Raw genomic sequence first — 16,828 nt, 5'->3', positions numbered from 1 at the left:
AAAGGGTCAATATTGCATAACTTTGTAAATTGAATGTTATATTCTGTTTTTAGGTTTACTTTGTAACATCTGCATTGGGACTACAGATGAAAAATAACCTCTTGGCTAACTCTGGTTACTGCAAAGTTTTTATTAATGTGCACTGTCCCTGATTAAATAAACCATTAAGTACAATAACAAATATTAAGTATATTAGATATATATTTGGTTTTACGAGAGGAAGTTAACTGGACTACTTGCATCACTTTAAAAACATGGACGTCAATAAAGACTTCAATACAGACTATGACCAGAGGGGGGCAGTAACGCAAAGTCTTGGCTGCCAACTGCCGTAAATGGCAGAAGAAGAACCTGTAGCAAAGTAGCTGTTGTCCTACGTCCTTAATATATCCATGAAAGCAGTTAGCAAAGCTAACACTGGTGAGCTGACATTGCTTCACCCGACACGACATGCGCAACGTTAACAGCTGAAGTCTCGCACGGTAAAGTCATGTAATAACGTCTTAATGTCCCAGAGACATCAGAAATGATCGTTAGCATCGTGTACGTGTCAGGCTGGTTTGACAGCTTCCTGTTTGTGTAGCTAGCAGCGAGCTTAGTGACACGGACACTGTTTTAAATAGCTTCGATTTTTGGAAAAGGCTTTTTCTTCCTCGAAGTACCTCACACCACTGTCCTGGTTGTGTTTACGTGACTCCTGTGCGTCATCTCGACGAGGAACCGGTGTGTTTTATAGGACTGTTATCGGTAGGAAGCTATGCTTTTACGATGCAGTAACGTCAAAAACGTTAGCTAAACAAATTCCATGTTGACGTTGAATCTAAGATGTTCGTTAAATGGTGAAAACGAAACGATAGAAACCGTAGTAGTATTTATGTGTCGATGTCATGTTTTCACTTTAAATTAAATATTCAGGAAACTTATGCTGTCATTTATTGAGCTAATGTGGTTATAGAGATAAGTGGCCTGTTTGTCTAACAAATTAAATAAACACAGGTATTCCTTGTATGGCTAATGTTTTGTTTAGTTAGTTCATTTAATATTCTATTTTATTGTATATATATTGTGCATTTTTTTTAAACTTAATTATTTATTTTTGCTGCTTTTATTTTTCCCCTTGCGGGATGAATAAAGTCTTCAGATAAATCTTCAGATAATGATCAGTTAATTTAGCTCATGTCACAATAGGATGACACAGTAAACTACTGCATCTTAAGTTGTTGACATTACCAATATACACTGAGGATGGTGTCTTTAGAACCTGCAGGACTAGTTTGTGCTTACATTTCATGTGGCGCTCGAGCTGGCCAATATATTGATGTTATATCGATATTGTGATATCACAATATGGCATGTGTTGTCTGTTCTTGGTTCCAAAGGCTCCTTACAGTTAAGTCATGTGATTTTCTGAATTTACCAGACGGTTATATTCTTTTTATTTACCCAATTAGTAATTATGCCCACATTACTGATGTGGACATAAGGTCAACTGAACTTTTCTGATGTATTAAACATTAAGTTTAAACGATAAAGAAAACTGAGGTGAGAACAGGAAGGTTACTGACATTTAATCCACAGTACGGATATGTAAATATCAAAAATCTCACTGTGTAAATATTTTGTGAAAGCATCAATATCATCGCAATATTGATGTCAAAGTATTTGGTCAAAGATATTGTTTGTGATATTAGATTTTCTCCATATAGCCTAGCCCTAATTTCATGTTTCAAGTGTGCATTAAGCAGGCTGAATAGTAGCAATATCCAACAGTTAATATCAATATAAATCTTGTTTATTTTCATCCTCGACAGGCCATAACTTCACCCAGTGAAACTACAGTCTGTTGTGATGTCGGAGCCTAAGCCCCCTACTCCAACCCCTGGAGACATGTACAAGGGTTGGCTCTTCAAATGGACGAACTACATTAAAGGTTACCAGAGACGCTGGTTTGTTCTGAGCAATGGACTTTTGTCTTATTACAGGTAAGTTACATGTATATGAGTAAAGTTGGAATTGTTTGAAATTGAATTGAAGGGTTTTCCCTGTCTGTTAATTTAGCTTTTAAATGAGAAGTGCATTCAAAGTAGTACTTGTATTTTATACTGTATGCACGTGCTTTACAAGAAATAAAATAATGACTTCCCAAAACAGGGATCTATATTTGACTGTCCTTCATTCTGTTGTCTGCAGGACCCAGGCAGAGATGGGTCACACATGCAGAGGCACCATCAACTTGGCCACAGCCAATATTGCCGTGGAGGACTCGTGCAATTTTGTCATTTCCAACGGAGGTGCGCAGACCTACCACTTGAAGGCCAGCTCAGAAGTAGAGCGGCAGCGATGGATCACTGCTCTGGAGCTCGCCAAGGCAAAGGCCGTCCACATGCAGGCTGAATCTGGTGAGAGGGAAAACAAATACGTTAGAGCAGGGGTCTTCAATGTTTTTCAGGCCAAGGACCCCCAAACTGATAGAGAGATGCAGCATGGACCCCCGACTATATATATTGTATAAAATTGTGTTTTATATTAAATGGGCGCGTGTGTGTGTGAGAGAAGCCTTTTCTCCTTGCATCTGTTTGGTTTTGGTCACATTCTCTGACCCATTCTCTCCCTCAGATGACTCGGGTGACGACTGTCCCGCAGCGCCCCTCACCTCGGGACAGAGTGGAGGCTGCCGTAACTTAGAAATCCAGTCCACACTTCGCACACTCGGCAGCAAGGTGGAGGACCTCAACACCTGCAATGATCTCATTGTCAAGCATGGGTCGGCCCTCCAAAGGTATCGATTATCAGACTGAGCAGTCTGACTTCTTTAGAAAAAAACAATGTCATCTTTTTTCATTTTGTTTGCCTATTTCCTTCATCCCTTGATTTCACACACAGGTCTTTGTCAGAACTGGAGGGGATTCGTGTCGTAGGAGACATGGGGGAAAAGATGAGACAAGTCACAGAGAGAGCCACACTGTTCAGAATCACCTCTAACGCCATGATTAACGTAAGCCGACCAAGTGTTCATTTGCTGATGAACATTGTCGTTGACTCCTTTTGTCGAAACGTTGCTCTTGTTTTTTTGCGTGTTCCCAAAGGCGTGTAGAGACTTCCTCTCCCTGGCCCAGAGCCAAAGTAAGCGCTGGCAGAAGGCCTTGCAGGTTGAACGAGACCAAAGGATACGGCTGGAGGAGACTCTGGAGCAGCTGGCCAAACAGCACAATCACCTGGAAAGAGCTTTCAGAGGAGCTACAGTTCTCCCCCCTTCATTCAGCAATCCCGCCTTAGCCAGCAAAGGTACGGTTCTCATCCCCAACTGCACTTCTTGTCTTAGGACCCTTTTCAAGTGAGGCCAGTTGAGCCATTTGGTTATTTATTCGTCTTGTCTTCACCTTAGGTGGTGGTCCAGTAAAAGGTGATGCCAGTGACGAGGATGACGACAATGAGTTCTTTGATGCTATGGAGGACCCAGCAGCGTTTATCACTGTCCCTGCTGACCCCAAGTATCACAGGTTGTTAACCGTCTGATTTTATTTCTTTATATCAACCTTGTTTTTGTTGTTTTTGTTGTTGTTATTTTGCCTCCTTGTGCTCTGCTTTGTTTTAAATGTTGCTTCTCTGTCCGTCAGGAGATCTGGCAGCAACATCAGTGGGATCAGCAGTGAGACTGGAATGGACGATCAGTCAGTAAATGTGCGTTAAGTTCGTTTTTTGCGAGCAAGTTTTGATGTATTGATTTGTCCTCTCCTCTTGCTTGTCAACACGCCACAGTCACTTGACCCGGAAAGCTATTTTCCTTTTCTTCTTCCAGTTTGATGAACAGTCTTTGGCATCCAACCCAGAGTCGCCACAGACTCTTGAGCTGGAGCCTGTTAGACAACGACGGACTCGTATCCCCGACAAGCCCAACTATTACCTCAATCTGTGGAGCATCATGAAGAATTGTATTGGAAAGGAGCTCTCAAAGATACCAATGCCTGTAAGAAACACGTACTCCTGTTGGTGTCTAAGTGGCCTTTGCTTGTGAGAGTACTCCGAAGTAATCCGATTTCTTCTCTCTGTGACTATGTACCTACTAGGTGAATTTCAATGAGCCCCTCTCAATGCTGCAACGTCTGTCTGAAGACCTGGAGTACTACGAGCTGCTGGATAAGGCTGCTAAATGTCAGAGCTCTCTAGAGCAGATGTGTTATGTGGCCGCTTTCACAGTCTCCTCGTACTCCACCACTGTCCACCGCACGGGGAAACCCTTCAATCCTCTGCTGGGAGAAACCTTTGAGCTCGATCGGCTAAAAGATTGTGGCTACCGCTCCCTCTGTGAACAGGTAAAGGATGTTTATGCAAGCAAGTTTAATCGTCTTCAGACATCTCACAATTGTAATGGTCAAAACACGACTTTGTGATCCCTCTTCTCAGGTGAGTCACCACCCGCCTGCTGCAGCTCACCATGCCAGCTCTGAGAAGGGCTGGAACCTCAGACAAGAAATTACCCTGGCCAGCAAGTTTAGAGGAAAATATCTCTCCATCATGCCTTTGGGTGAGCTTGTGTGTGAAGACCAAATATGACAGTGATATATTGGATGAGCGGGGTCTAAGATGATTCCCTCTCTATCCTCAGGTTCTATCCAGTGTTTATTTGACAAGAGCGACAATCACTACTCTTGGAAGAAAGTGACTACAACTGTGCACAACATCATTGTTGGAAAGTTATGGATTGACCAGGTAAATTTAAACTTTAACCGCATTATGTCTTTATTGAATGTTTCGCTTACAATTGTACTGGGTGTATCCTTTTAAGTCCTGAAGAGCAAAAACGTTTTGTCTCTTTCCTTTGTCCCCCTTCTAGTCAGGGGAGATAGATGTGGTGAACCACAAGACGGGAGATCGCTGCCACCTCAAGTTTGCTCCCTACAGTTACTTCTCCAGAGATGTGCCAAGAAAGGTGGGCTTTTTATGCTTCTTCACAGGAAGATTAATAATACACCGCCACACAATACTGTCTGTAAAACACACAAAGTTTAAGAAACTGAAATAATTTAAATTTTGCTTTTTTCCCCCAAAATGTAACTGATACCTTTGCCAGAAATGTTGGATGTTTTCATCCTGGTTTATCGGTGTAATTGTCTTTTAATGAGAAGGATATTTTGAAAAAGAATAGCTGATTTATCCCTTGGAAATAATGTGACTAGATTGGCCCGGGGCTTTTTAGTAGGGATCGGGGATTTCCAGTGTTGTAAAATATTTAACAATAAGTTTAAAATGAATGAAGATAAAGATGTTTGTTTGAGTAAATAAACTCATCACTTTATGAGGCGTAATGCGACCAAATACGAATGTTCTGCCATAAAGTGTACTTTTAATGACACTGCCATAGAGGTGTTAATGAGATCATATTTTAGCATTGAGGTCATAGTTCGTGATCGTGTTGGTCTGCATCATATTGAGGTGTTTCTAATATCCTGTCCCCTCTTGAAAATGGGAAGGACGAACCATTTGAAAGGCCTCTCAATATGATGTAGTCTAGCACACTCCTGTGATATATAATCTAATTAACACATCAAAAAAAACTCAACATTATATTAATATTGGCAGAGCTGTAGTACTGCCTACTGTTGGCGCTGCGATTACATTCTTCAATGTGATCCGTGTTTGTGTCTCAGGTAACAGGAGTAGTAGCTGATAAGGATGGGAAGGCCCATTACGTGCTATCGGGAACCTGGGATGAGAAGATGGAGTTTTCCAGGATAATGCAGAGCAGTAAAGGCGAGAACGGCACCGAAGGCAAACAGAGGACTGTCTATCAGACCCTCAAAGCCAAAGAAATCTGGAGAAAGAACCCCTTACCGTGAGTTTTGGTGGTATTGAGAAAGTCGAATGTGCTCGTAAACTGTCGTGCCTCTAACCTTTTTTTATGTTGATGACTTGACAGAGAGGGGGCAGAGAACATGTACTTCTTCTCCTCCCTGGCCTTGACGCTCAATGAGCCCGAGGAGGGAGTGGCGCCGACGGACTGTCGGTGGCGCCCCGACCAGAAGTTAATGGAGGACGGCCGCTGGGATGAGGCAAACGCAGAGAAACAGAGGCTAGAAGAGAAACAGCGCACCGTCCGCCGAGAAAGGGAGAGGGAGGCTGTCAAAGCAGCCAGCTCACCCGAGGAAGGTAAAACGAAAAAAAGATAGGAAATAGCTTAGTTTTGGAGTTTATCGATTTGTCTTGTGTTTCTTTCCAATGTTTGTTCTGTCCATTCATCTTTTGTCCACTCCGTCTGTCTTGGAATACCGTGTCTTTGTCTCAACCCTAAGCTGTCACTGAGGATTCAATCAATGAGTCACCCTCGAAAAGCAAGTACTCTCTTCTCTTCCGTCTTTTCCCACCCTTTGATCAACGCTATATATATATATATTAGCTCTAGATGCAAAGCAACACATGTTCAAGATGTTTGCGTATGTAAACAGGAACGTCCTTCATCATCTTTGAAGTACTTTCACCATCCTTTCATCCGTTTCTGTTCCATTTAGCTGATGCAAGGGAGACTGGCACAGACGCAAATGAGGGTTTTGATGAAAGCAAGTATCACTTCATAGCTGAACATAATATGTGCTTTTACGGTGCTATGTGTGGCATCTTAAGGGATCGTTTGGGTGTTTTTTGAAGTGGGGGTTGCATGAGTACCAGCACGGGAGCAACATGGTGTCCTGCTGAGGACGGGGGGCAGCAGCAAAACGTAGATGAGCCACCTAAAAGAAAGGGCCGCGTAAAAAAACAACACAACAGTATCGGTGTAAATTCACACTATATTTGGCATATGTTCACTGCTTTATCTTTTCGTCACACAGTCCTTTCGGACGGGAAACTGAACTATAAGTAAAATATATTTATGCTCTCTTCAAAGATATTTAGCTGTCATGGTATTTTGCTTAAAATGCTACACACAGATTAAAATGAACATAAACACAATATTTGTGTGGATTTTTTGGATACTGAGTTGTAGATTCACATCATTTTTATTTTTTTGTGTGTGCTGGGGTTAAGCTGACACAGAGGACTCTCATCTCTATATACCTGTTGCATGCAAGTAGCCTCTTTCATTTGATTGGCTGTCTCTCTTTGTGTCAGTCATCTTCAGTTCATACCCAAACTTTTTATGTCTGAACTCTCAAAGATTCATCCTTAATTCTTCTATTTTCAGCCCCTTATGGACCATCACCTCTAAGCAAGTATCCTGATCATGACATAACACATGCTGTGCAATGATCCCCCATTTCCTTGCACTTTTAATTTGATCTGGATTTAAGAAGCCTTCTGTTAACCATTTCCCCTTTTTACATCCAACTTGGTCTCTCTTAGTGGAAGGCAATGAAGGTCTTTATGGAGCTCAAATCAAAAGCAAGTAACATCGGTGTTGCTCTCAATTATCCCCTGTTTTATTCCCTTTAGATTTGTGTTGGTAGTCTTTAGGGAACCTGTAGCTCAATGTAGAATTTTGCACAAACCTAGTAGTTGAATATTTTAGAGTAGCATTGTGTCTGTCGTTGCTCAGTTTACTGTGGTCCTGGGCATTCGGGGCATTAGTTGTGAGCCTGATTCTCTCCACAGAGGAGCAAATCAGTGATTTCATCGAGTGCTCACCTATAATTTGTCATCTTTTGTTTTGCGGTTTCGGTCGACCATCGGCTTAATTTCAGCATGGTGTGTTCGTCACGGCTCAGTGGCTTCTTAAACCCTCACCTCAGGTCCAGCTGAAGCTTCTTCTTTGTGAAAGATGTTCCTCTTGTTTTTCCTTTTTAGGCACTCATCCAGACAACTACACAGCAATGTGGTTCGAGAAGCTGGACGACCCCGTATCCGGAGAGACCTTGCACGTCTACAAGGGCGGCTACTGGGAGGCAAAGGAACAGGGCGGCTGGGACATGTGCCCTGACCTCTTCTGATGACAGCGGAGTCGGCCTCTCTTCCTCTGTGGTGTACGAAACTTACATCAGCTAAAAACGGGGATCAACCTGTCTTCAATGTCCGTAGCTCCAACTGATCCCCCCCCTCACCCCACACCCCACACTCTGTCCCCCTTGTCCAGCAGTGATTTGCTCAGGGTTAAGGGCATCTGGACTTCACCCTCAACACAGATACGATGCACACTGTAGTATTGTTGTAACATTGCAGCTGATTAGCGTTCAGAATTCCCTCTCACTGCCTCTCAAACACATTGTTATCTGAGTCCACTGCTTGTTCTCACTCCAGGGTTCTTTGGCCTTCGAGTTGCAGCTGACAGCAAGTTATTCTAACAATGTCATTATGCATTTTCTTTAAAAGCACTATTATCAGAAGCATAATTCATCCAGATTGACATCTTACAATATACAAGGTTTGCTTGTAGAGAGTCAGCATGTGAAGCATACAGAACATGTGATTTATGTGTTTGTTTTTGTTGTGCACTCCTGATTAAGACTTTTGCAATGAATTTATTGAAGCTTCCCCAGAACTGCCCAATGTTGTTTTATTCCAACACCGTACCAATTCGCTGTACCAGTTTCAGATCACATCAAATATGCAGAGATGCAAAAGACAGATGATGGCTGTTTCTTGTAAATAATGGCGTATTTGAACAATTTTCTTTGCACTGGTTTAGAATTAGAAGTGTCACAAACACCAAGACATGATACAAAGTTTGCCTTTGAATTTATTGTAGTTTGGGACTCCGGAGGTATACTATCTACATATTAGTCTTCTTTAATTTTTACATGGTAGCTGTGAAGAGATGTGAAAGTAGTTCCTTATGATTGTACCACTCATATTTAGGCCTCGTTAAGTCTGGTTTGGTCATTTAACAAAATATTTGTGGGTCTACACATAAGTCATTACATATACACGCAGTTGTTTTTTAATCTTTCTTTTCACTATATAACAATAAATTGTAAGGATTTTTTATTGGGGAAGAATAATTACATTTTTCTATTGTAGCACATTAAGTTGAATAAAATATATGTTCTTTATTTTATATGATACCATTTTGAATATTATATGAATTAAAATAGTGGTAACAAATGTATAAGCACCGATGGAAATATGAAGTAAAATAATTACCAATGGCACTATTTTTTTTTCTTGTATTTTGTCCAACAATTCATTTTAAAGAGTTGCTTAAGACTAAATCACATGTACAGTCACTACATTACACTATAAATTGATTTTGTTCCCATTCTAAAGTCGTCCCATCCCATAATTCTGTCCCGCAGAACCTCAAGAGCCGATGAAAAAAATCTGTGTTTTATGATACACCATGACCGGGAACGGAATGATCAGATTATTGAGATTAACAGCCTTTTCTGATTCTCCACCCAAGTACACTATTTCCAGACTTGTATTTTCATACCTGAAGTGTGTGCCCTCACTAACACTGAGATCAACCATTTAAATTCTGCTCTCAAAGTAAACACTGAGTCACAAGCTGAGCTGTGTGCTGATTTCTACTGGCGTGAGGCTTCTAGTAAATTTGAAGGGAAATGTGAGGCATTTTGTCTTTCTGGTTTCCCCTCAAACGTATCGATAATAGCTTTAATCTTGATGTATTGTAGTCGTCGTGTTTTGCGAGTGTAGTTTTTTAACGGACAGCAATAAGAGTGCCTCAGTATATATACATGTAGCACAAAATGAAATGTGTGAAGTGACATTGCTAGAAATGGAAAAACTGAAACCTGTCATTGTATGTGTGTTGTTTGTCATTGGAATGGAAGGACTGTGTGGTTGATGAAAAATCTAAATTTCATTTTATATTCAAGTGTACTGAAAACACTGAAAATGAAGAACACAAAAAAAGGTTATATTTCTGTATAAATATATTAAATAGTAAAATAATTGTGATATTAACTGGTTGTATTGCTAGAGAATCTAATGGCGGTGATGCACTTTTGCTTTATTTTTTGTTGCTTTGGTTCATTGTTTACTCAGTACTGGATGTATACTGTGTTACATGAGTCACCCGCTACCAGCTAGGATAGCTTTATTTTAAATCACATTCATTTGTTTGGGTCTGAACCATCACTTCGTTTGATTTAATGTGTCTTCACACAACATTTAAGTACAGGTTGAAGAGTGTGTGTGAGGAATGTACAGCCTCTATGTCTCTTAGATTTCAGATTTTACAGGTTTCCGTCTGTTCTGTCTCTTTCAACATTTGTATGCTCTTGATTTTTAGCCGTGGCTCCTACTTTCTGAAGTTTCTACAGCTTCCCACTATTAACTCACGGTGTTCTTGCACTAACATACAGTGCATTACGTATCGTGCCCTACTTGATGTTGGCCACTGAAGTGTTGAGCTTGTTTTGACAAATTTTCCTGAGCCATGTTAAGTATTGCAAACATGTGTACATTGGTTAAAATATATGTATTGACTCACTGTTCTACTGAGAGTACTTTTAACCTTTTGTGTCCGTCAATGCAGTTTTCTTCAGCAGGATTGTGTTAGGGGTTAGCAATATTAAAGTCTGAATGGAAATGAAGTGCATATTGGTGTTTTAGATTTTTCAAAACAAAAGTAAAATTACTCAAGCAAAATGGCCACTTCCAGAGTATTATACTGTATTTATGTGTCATCACATAAGTGCTATATAAATACTGTGAACGTATTGAAACACTCAATCTCTGGGAGATTTTGTGAGAGAGACAAACTATGAAATTCCAAGAACTCTTAATTAATAAAACAATATAAACATATTTTAACAGCATCTGATTAGTACAGCTCTACTTAATGTGTGACTGTCAGCTAGAGGCTTGTGATTACATTATGTGACTCCAGGATGAAATAATGTGGAATATTTAGGAGACAAAATAACAATTGAGTTTGAAATCTACACTGATAAAGAACAAGAGTCAGCTTCAGAAAGAGGGACTTCTTTTTACTGGGAATTTGAGGGGATATAGCGACCAGGGTGAATGACACAGTGGGTATTTTACAGCCTAATTCCAGTATTTTCAGATAGATTTAAATTTGACAAACTTTTTTAGGCCAATCAAAATAATATATCAGTTTCAGAACTATATTCACAATACACAAATACAATATAAAACCACAAAGTGTTCCGTTTCCTGAACCTGGCTCCGCCCCTCGTCACTTGGAGGCGTTGGGCTTTAAATCGAGCGGCTCTCCGCCGCTGCGCGTGACATCAGCGTCTTCTTCTATCCGCCGCGCGCAGCTAGCTTAGTCTCTTACGTTAGCAGCTAGCATTAGTTGTCCGCTGGGTTTTTACCGTGCATCAGGGTGTGCCGTTTCACTGTGAGCTTCATTATCTGAATCAGAAGGATGTCGGTAAACGGACCCGGTGGAGACTCCACAGACGCAAAGAGTGGCGACGGACACCAGTGAGTCACGGTTTGTTTATTTATCCGATAGCCATTTAGCGATGTTTATCAGTAGCCCATGTTGTTCTCTCCAAGTCAGCAGGCGTGCAGAGATGAGCAAGCTGTTAGCATATTTTAATACACCCGCTTATTATTACACATCAGCTGTTTGTAAGTCTGTAACGTTAGACCAGCTTTAAGTCACTCGTGATGTATGAAGCACAGGCCGGCGACCCCTTAAATGCTTCCTTAGCCCTTTGTCGAACATTACGTACAGCGTGTTATCACAGTTAAAGTACATGCTGGTTTATGGTCTCGTTTTCCCTCAGGTCAGAGTTGTCTTTGTCTGCGTCTGGCTCCGTGGACGTGGACGCCAAGCCCACCGCCCACAGCTTCAGATACAGTCTGAACTTTCCCAGCATCGGCCAGTGCATCGTGATCAACAACAAGAACTTTGACAGAAGAACAGGTGTTTTACATTTTACCTTAAGATGAAACTTATAAGTGAATCTGCTGCGAATACATATTACCACTGTAGACTGTTATATTTGATGCAGAACCAGGTTTAACTGTAAACTCTGGTTTTACTTGGTGCTGAAAGTCTTTTCATAATTTAAAAAATAACCATCTGGTGATAACATCTATTCAAAGTAATTAAAAAAGTACTTTATAGTACTAGTTCCATGGTAATGAAAATAATGACTTTCCTTTTGTGATGTATTTATTCTTTCTTGTTGGGTTCAAGTTTTATTTTCCCGCAATTGAGAAAAAGCCACACTGGGATTTAAGAATGTGGCATTTTTTAATGCTCAGTTAATCGAGACTAAAGCAACAGATTAGTCCAAGGCTAATGGGTCAGGTTCCTCAAATGTTCACCATTAAATATTTCATTAGACGTAAGGGATCAGCTGGAGAGGTGTCTGTGGCGGCCCTGTCCAGTTGGGTGTACACGAGTGAACTTCAGATTCCGCGAGGATATCCCCCGTCAGAAAACTGGAGATGTGGGAGCTCCATGAAAGTTCTTTTAAACAGACGGACATCTCGGTGTTCAGCAAAGCAGGCCAATCATCTCTCATCCACACCTTTTCATGAGACGACGAGTGTGCTCGGGGACTCAATTTAATCTTGTTGCTGTGGATCCTGTTTAACTGCACCCCATGCCAGTTAATTAGACAACGATTGCTCTGTGTCCTTTACTGAAAATGAGAACAAGCAGGCAGTTGTACTATTCCTTCTCTCTGCATCATTGCATTTGATTAAGACAATTCAATAACTCTCAGTGCAGCAAACTGTCAGTGACTCTTCGGGAAGTTCAGGTATCCACATGATTTGCAGTGACTTGGCATGCATCACATGTGAATCCATGGTTTGATTAGTTCCTCTTTCAAGTTTGATGGAATTGGTCACTTGGGTATTGTGGCAGGCTGCTGAATTGGCACGTGTCTTTTTGGTGTTTATCATCTTTTTGTGACTAATCACCGTGTCTGCCCTTTTTAAGGATCTATAAGGGAATGTTACTACTTTTTGGATACAAAAGGCCCGATGTCTACAATAGTTGGCGATAATGTGTGAGAACAGCCATGATTGAAAGAGCCTCTATTATCCGTCCGAGAAGACCTTTTGATATCACTGAATACAGCTTCAGTCTGCTGTGCATCAGTTACTGTACGATTTGTCTTATTTTGCCATCAGACTTGTGTTTGACAAACTTGTCGAGCAGGACTTACTGAGTACACATGACTGCTTGGTCAACAATGTTCCAAGAGCAAGTACATCATATGAGTAAGGCCTGCTCAACCGAGAACCGATTCCTTTTATGGTAAATATGTGCTTTCTCTAAATCCACACGCACGTTTCCAAGAATATTGCAGCATGTTGTGCAAGAGCCAATCAGACTTTGTGTAAAACGCTAGCAGGATAGGTGTGGTCCACTCCTAGAAATAAAACAGATGACCACCGTTACTGTAGCTAACAGACTAGAGAGGTGTTCAACCCTGAACACAAGGGTTCCAGACGGGAGATAGGCGATGTCGTCTGACGGCACACAACATGGTTGTGCCCTCCTAAGACGGGACATTTTGACTTGTCATAGCGGGAAAGCACAGGTGTTACTAATGACGTTAACGATGGCGCTGTTCTATTCAAATGTTCCAGTCATCCATGACGGTGCGAATGCTATTCAGCCAGCAATCATCTCATTATTTACACCCGTTTATGTGTTCTTTTTTTCTGGCTGATTGGGGTGAAGATATGTGGCGCTTTATGTGAGGTAACTAGACGTCAGTACAGATCAGAAAAGGTGCGCCTGGAAATCCCACTGCCACCGTGCAGGTCTGTGCAGGTTAAAAGTTAGGAGAATGTCCTGAATGCCTGGCTCTGTGAACAACAGAATCGTAAAAATAATACAGACTAATGAACACAAACAATCGCGTGTGTGTGTGTGTGTGTGTGTGTGCGCGTGTGTGTGTGGGGCGCGCACGCACTGAGTAGAATGAAAGGAAAACAAATGTGTTTTGCATACAATCTGCTAAGTTAGTCTGTCGTAGTGGTGAAATCTGCATAAGAGGAAGGAAGATGTTTGTTCCTTTAAAAATTAAATTATGTTTTCATCGTGTTGCTTTTTGTTTTTAAAGGCATGAATCAACGAAACGGTACAGATGTGGATGCAGCCAACGCGATGAAAGTGTTTGGGAAGTTGGGTTATAAAGTGAAGGTTTACAACGACCAGTCAGTCGACCAGATGAAGCAGGTTTTAACATCTGGTAAGCTTGTTACAAAATGTTGTTACAAAACGCACACAAATAATAGCTGCTGTCTTTCATATCATTGCGTATTAAAGATTAAATCCTATTTCTTTTAATTTAGCGTCAAAGGAAGACCACAGCTGCTACGCCTCATTTGTCTGTGTTCTGTTGAGTCATGGCGACGAGGGCGTGTTCTTCGGTACCGATGGCTCAGTCGAGCTCAAGTATCTGACGTCACTTTTTCGAGGTGATCGCTGCAAATCATTGGTGGGAAAGCCCAAACTCTTCTTCATCCAGGTATTGTAAGATTTTGTGTCTTTTGTTATATTTTTTTTCCTCCTCTTGGACTTTGCTAAAATGTCTTAACCTGGTCTTGTTTTTGTTTGTGTGCACATCGTGTAGGCTTGCAGAGGCACCGATCTGGACGCAGGCATTGAAGCAGACAGTGGAGAAGACGGCACTACCAGGATCCCTGTAGAAGCCGACTTCCTGTATGCCTTCTCCACAGCCCCAGGTTAATACTCACTCACGCATGCACACGGGTGCTTTTCTAGACTAATTGTTACCCTTTTTATTATATTGATGGGCCCTTTTATTCTATCACTCATCTGCCTACAGGCTACTACTCGTGGAGGAACACGATGTCTGGGTCCTGGTTCATGCAGTCGCTGTGTGACATGTTCACCACTTATGGAAAAGAATTGGAGCTTCAGCACATCATGGTTCGAGTGAACCACAAGGTGGCAGTAGAGTTTGAGTCTCTCTCGAATTCACCCGGCTTCGATGCAAAGAAACAAATCCCATGCATTGTGTCAATGCTGACCAAAGAGATGTATTTCTCCCCTTGATGTCGTCTGTCTATTGGAAGACTCCAGCCTTCATCTGCAGAAGAAAGGCTGGAGTATGAGGTGGTGTTTGTGAATTATTTTTAGTTTATGCCGTCTGACTGCATGTATCTTGGACGTTCAGCTCACATATTTCACAATGCTTGGCATTATACGGTTCTTTCTGTGTGGAGTACAGTTCTGCGATATGAGGCATTGAGTGTTTGTTTTTTATCTCTGCAGGACAACAATTTTGAATTGTCTTTTAAACATTTACCATAACATGTTAAACAAAAGCATTAACGTAACCACAAAAATATGGCTTTGAATGCAATATTCAAAGCCATATTTGAATTTGAGGCCGGTGAATGCCTCTCTTCTGTTTTATACTAAACACTTTTCAGGGAAATATTTTGGTAGCCAGTTTGATAAAAACCTTTTTATGTTTGTTTGATCATGAAAACATAGATGGGCTTCCTGCCCGCCAACATCAGCATCTTATGACTCGGCAGTTTTGAAGGGATCGGGTGTCGTTTCTGTGTCGTGTTATTAATCTTTCTTCACTATTGAGTGAATTTAATTGTTTTTCATTTTCTAAATGTCAGACTTCATAGCATGCATGAGAAAAGCCAGCCCACTTGCACGATACTTTTATTCGCTCATTTCCATACTTGAACACATGTTTACATCTTATCTAAGGTAGTAAATGTATTTCTTGGAGTTTGTTTTAAAGTTAAAACAAATGGGACGCTTTTTGCTATAATTTCAAAACACAATTTGATTGTGTGCTGATCCAGGTGCTGGTCATTTGAGTAAATATTTCAATATTTACAGCAAACTATCTGAAATCAATTTTGCTGTTAAAATACTTCACTGTTAGACAATCCAGGTTTTATGTCGTCTCAATATACTCGACTTTGCTATGAGCATCACTTTGGGCTTTTTTTTTCTACATTAGTATTTTGTAAGCAGTGATACTGTGAGGTTGGTGTAATGTTTTTTCTGAAAAATAAAAACTACTTTTCATTGTTCTCTGTTGTACAGCAGAGTCAGTGTAACGATAACATCCAGTTTATTACTGAAGTTAAAATGCTCAATTCTCATCACGTCTGGCCAGTTTTCATATTTAACCTCTACACACACACACACAGTAACGGGTCTACTTGTGTACACTGAGTGTGAACAACCAGGATTACTCTAGATTTGCTGCGAGGTGAGAAGAACTGGGCCACCGGATCCTGAGGCCCTGGGCCAAATAAAGCTGGGCCTGAGAGTCCTTCACTGCGAGCACAGACTCACTTCACCTCAACTAGCTCTCACACACGACAGGCCACTTGGTACCGGTTGGACGTACTGAACACAGACAAATATACAACTCCAATCAGAAGTAGATTTAAGAAATTGCAATTTGTTCACCGTTGTTATAGTTGAGAATATAGTCCTGGGATAAAATCTGCAGGATACACAAGACTGACTCATTCCTAGCTCATGTGATTGTATTCGCTTTATTGTACGATTGTTTTCATTAAGCCATACATTCTCAGATTGAAAGATTAACTGGACACTTAACATTTTCTTTAAGATATAAATTAAAATATGAATGTTACGTGATGAAACGTATCAATCCTGGTGTTAGTAATTAGGTTTATTGGCATTCCATGATTGTAAATGGCTCAAAACGCCAACTACAGTTTGAAATCATCCCTAATAGACTGTCCTCCCTACTCTGCTTTATGGTCTATTTGACTCTAAATGGACCATAATTTATAAATAAACATGCTGTATTAAAGAAGACTTGCGACTGAGACAATAAACTCATGTTTACAATGTGTATTGAAATAATAAATCAAGTGACAAGTAAAGTCATTTTCTCAGAATTCTATACAATCAGACTTATTTTTGCAACCAGAGTCGCCGCCCCCTGCTGGTCAGTAGAGA

At 40.8% G+C, this 16,828-nt stretch overlaps 2 protein-coding genes across 4 annotated transcripts; both read left to right on the top strand.

The window, feature by feature from the left end:
* The first annotated feature begins 343 nt into the window (after positions 1–343).
* On the top strand, positions 344–10,478 carry osbp (oxysterol binding protein). 3 transcript variants are annotated; one of them, XM_079278701.1, is made up of 18 exons: positions 344–482; positions 1,812–1,982; positions 2,191–2,399; positions 2,617–2,779; positions 2,884–2,995; positions 3,087–3,285; positions 3,386–3,500; positions 3,621–3,681; positions 3,800–3,967; positions 4,068–4,313; positions 4,405–4,525; positions 4,607–4,710; positions 4,835–4,930; positions 5,649–5,833; positions 5,918–6,147; positions 6,291–6,329; positions 6,507–6,554; positions 7,777–10,478. In XM_079278701.1, exons 2-18 carry the CDS (start codon positions 1,849–1,851, stop codon positions 7,917–7,919), a joined length of 2,373 nt encoding a protein of 790 aa, XP_079134827.1. In that variant the 5' UTR covers positions 344–482; positions 1,812–1,848; the 3' UTR covers positions 7,920–10,478. The 3 variants fall into 3 exon arrangements, with proteins under 3 accessions (XP_079134827.1, XP_079134826.1, XP_079134828.1); XM_079278700.1 differs by having other exon boundaries at positions 3,618–3,681; XM_079278702.1 differs by lacking the exons at positions 6,291–6,329; positions 6,507–6,554 and having other exon boundaries at positions 3,618–3,681.
* A 716-nt stretch (positions 10,479–11,194) lies between these two features.
* casp3a (caspase 3, apoptosis-related cysteine peptidase a) lies at positions 11,195–15,921 on the top strand. Its single transcript, XM_079278703.1, has 6 exons — positions 11,195–11,343; positions 11,652–11,791; positions 13,956–14,084; positions 14,188–14,363; positions 14,469–14,580; positions 14,685–15,921. The coding sequence occupies exons 1-6, from the start codon at positions 11,285–11,287 to the stop codon at positions 14,912–14,914; spliced, it is 846 nt and encodes a 281-aa protein (XP_079134829.1). The 5' UTR covers positions 11,195–11,284; the 3' UTR covers positions 14,915–15,921.
* The last annotated feature ends 907 nt before the right edge of the window (positions 15,922–16,828 follow it).

Source organism: Melanostigma gelatinosum, assembly GCF_949748355.1.
Source record: "Melanostigma gelatinosum genome assembly, chromosome: 11".
NCBI classification, from domain to species: Eukaryota; Metazoa; Chordata; class Actinopteri; order Perciformes; family Zoarcidae; genus Melanostigma; species Melanostigma gelatinosum.
The sequence above is the reverse complement of the archived record's forward strand: the minus strand, read 5'-3'. Positions and strand labels throughout refer to the sequence as shown.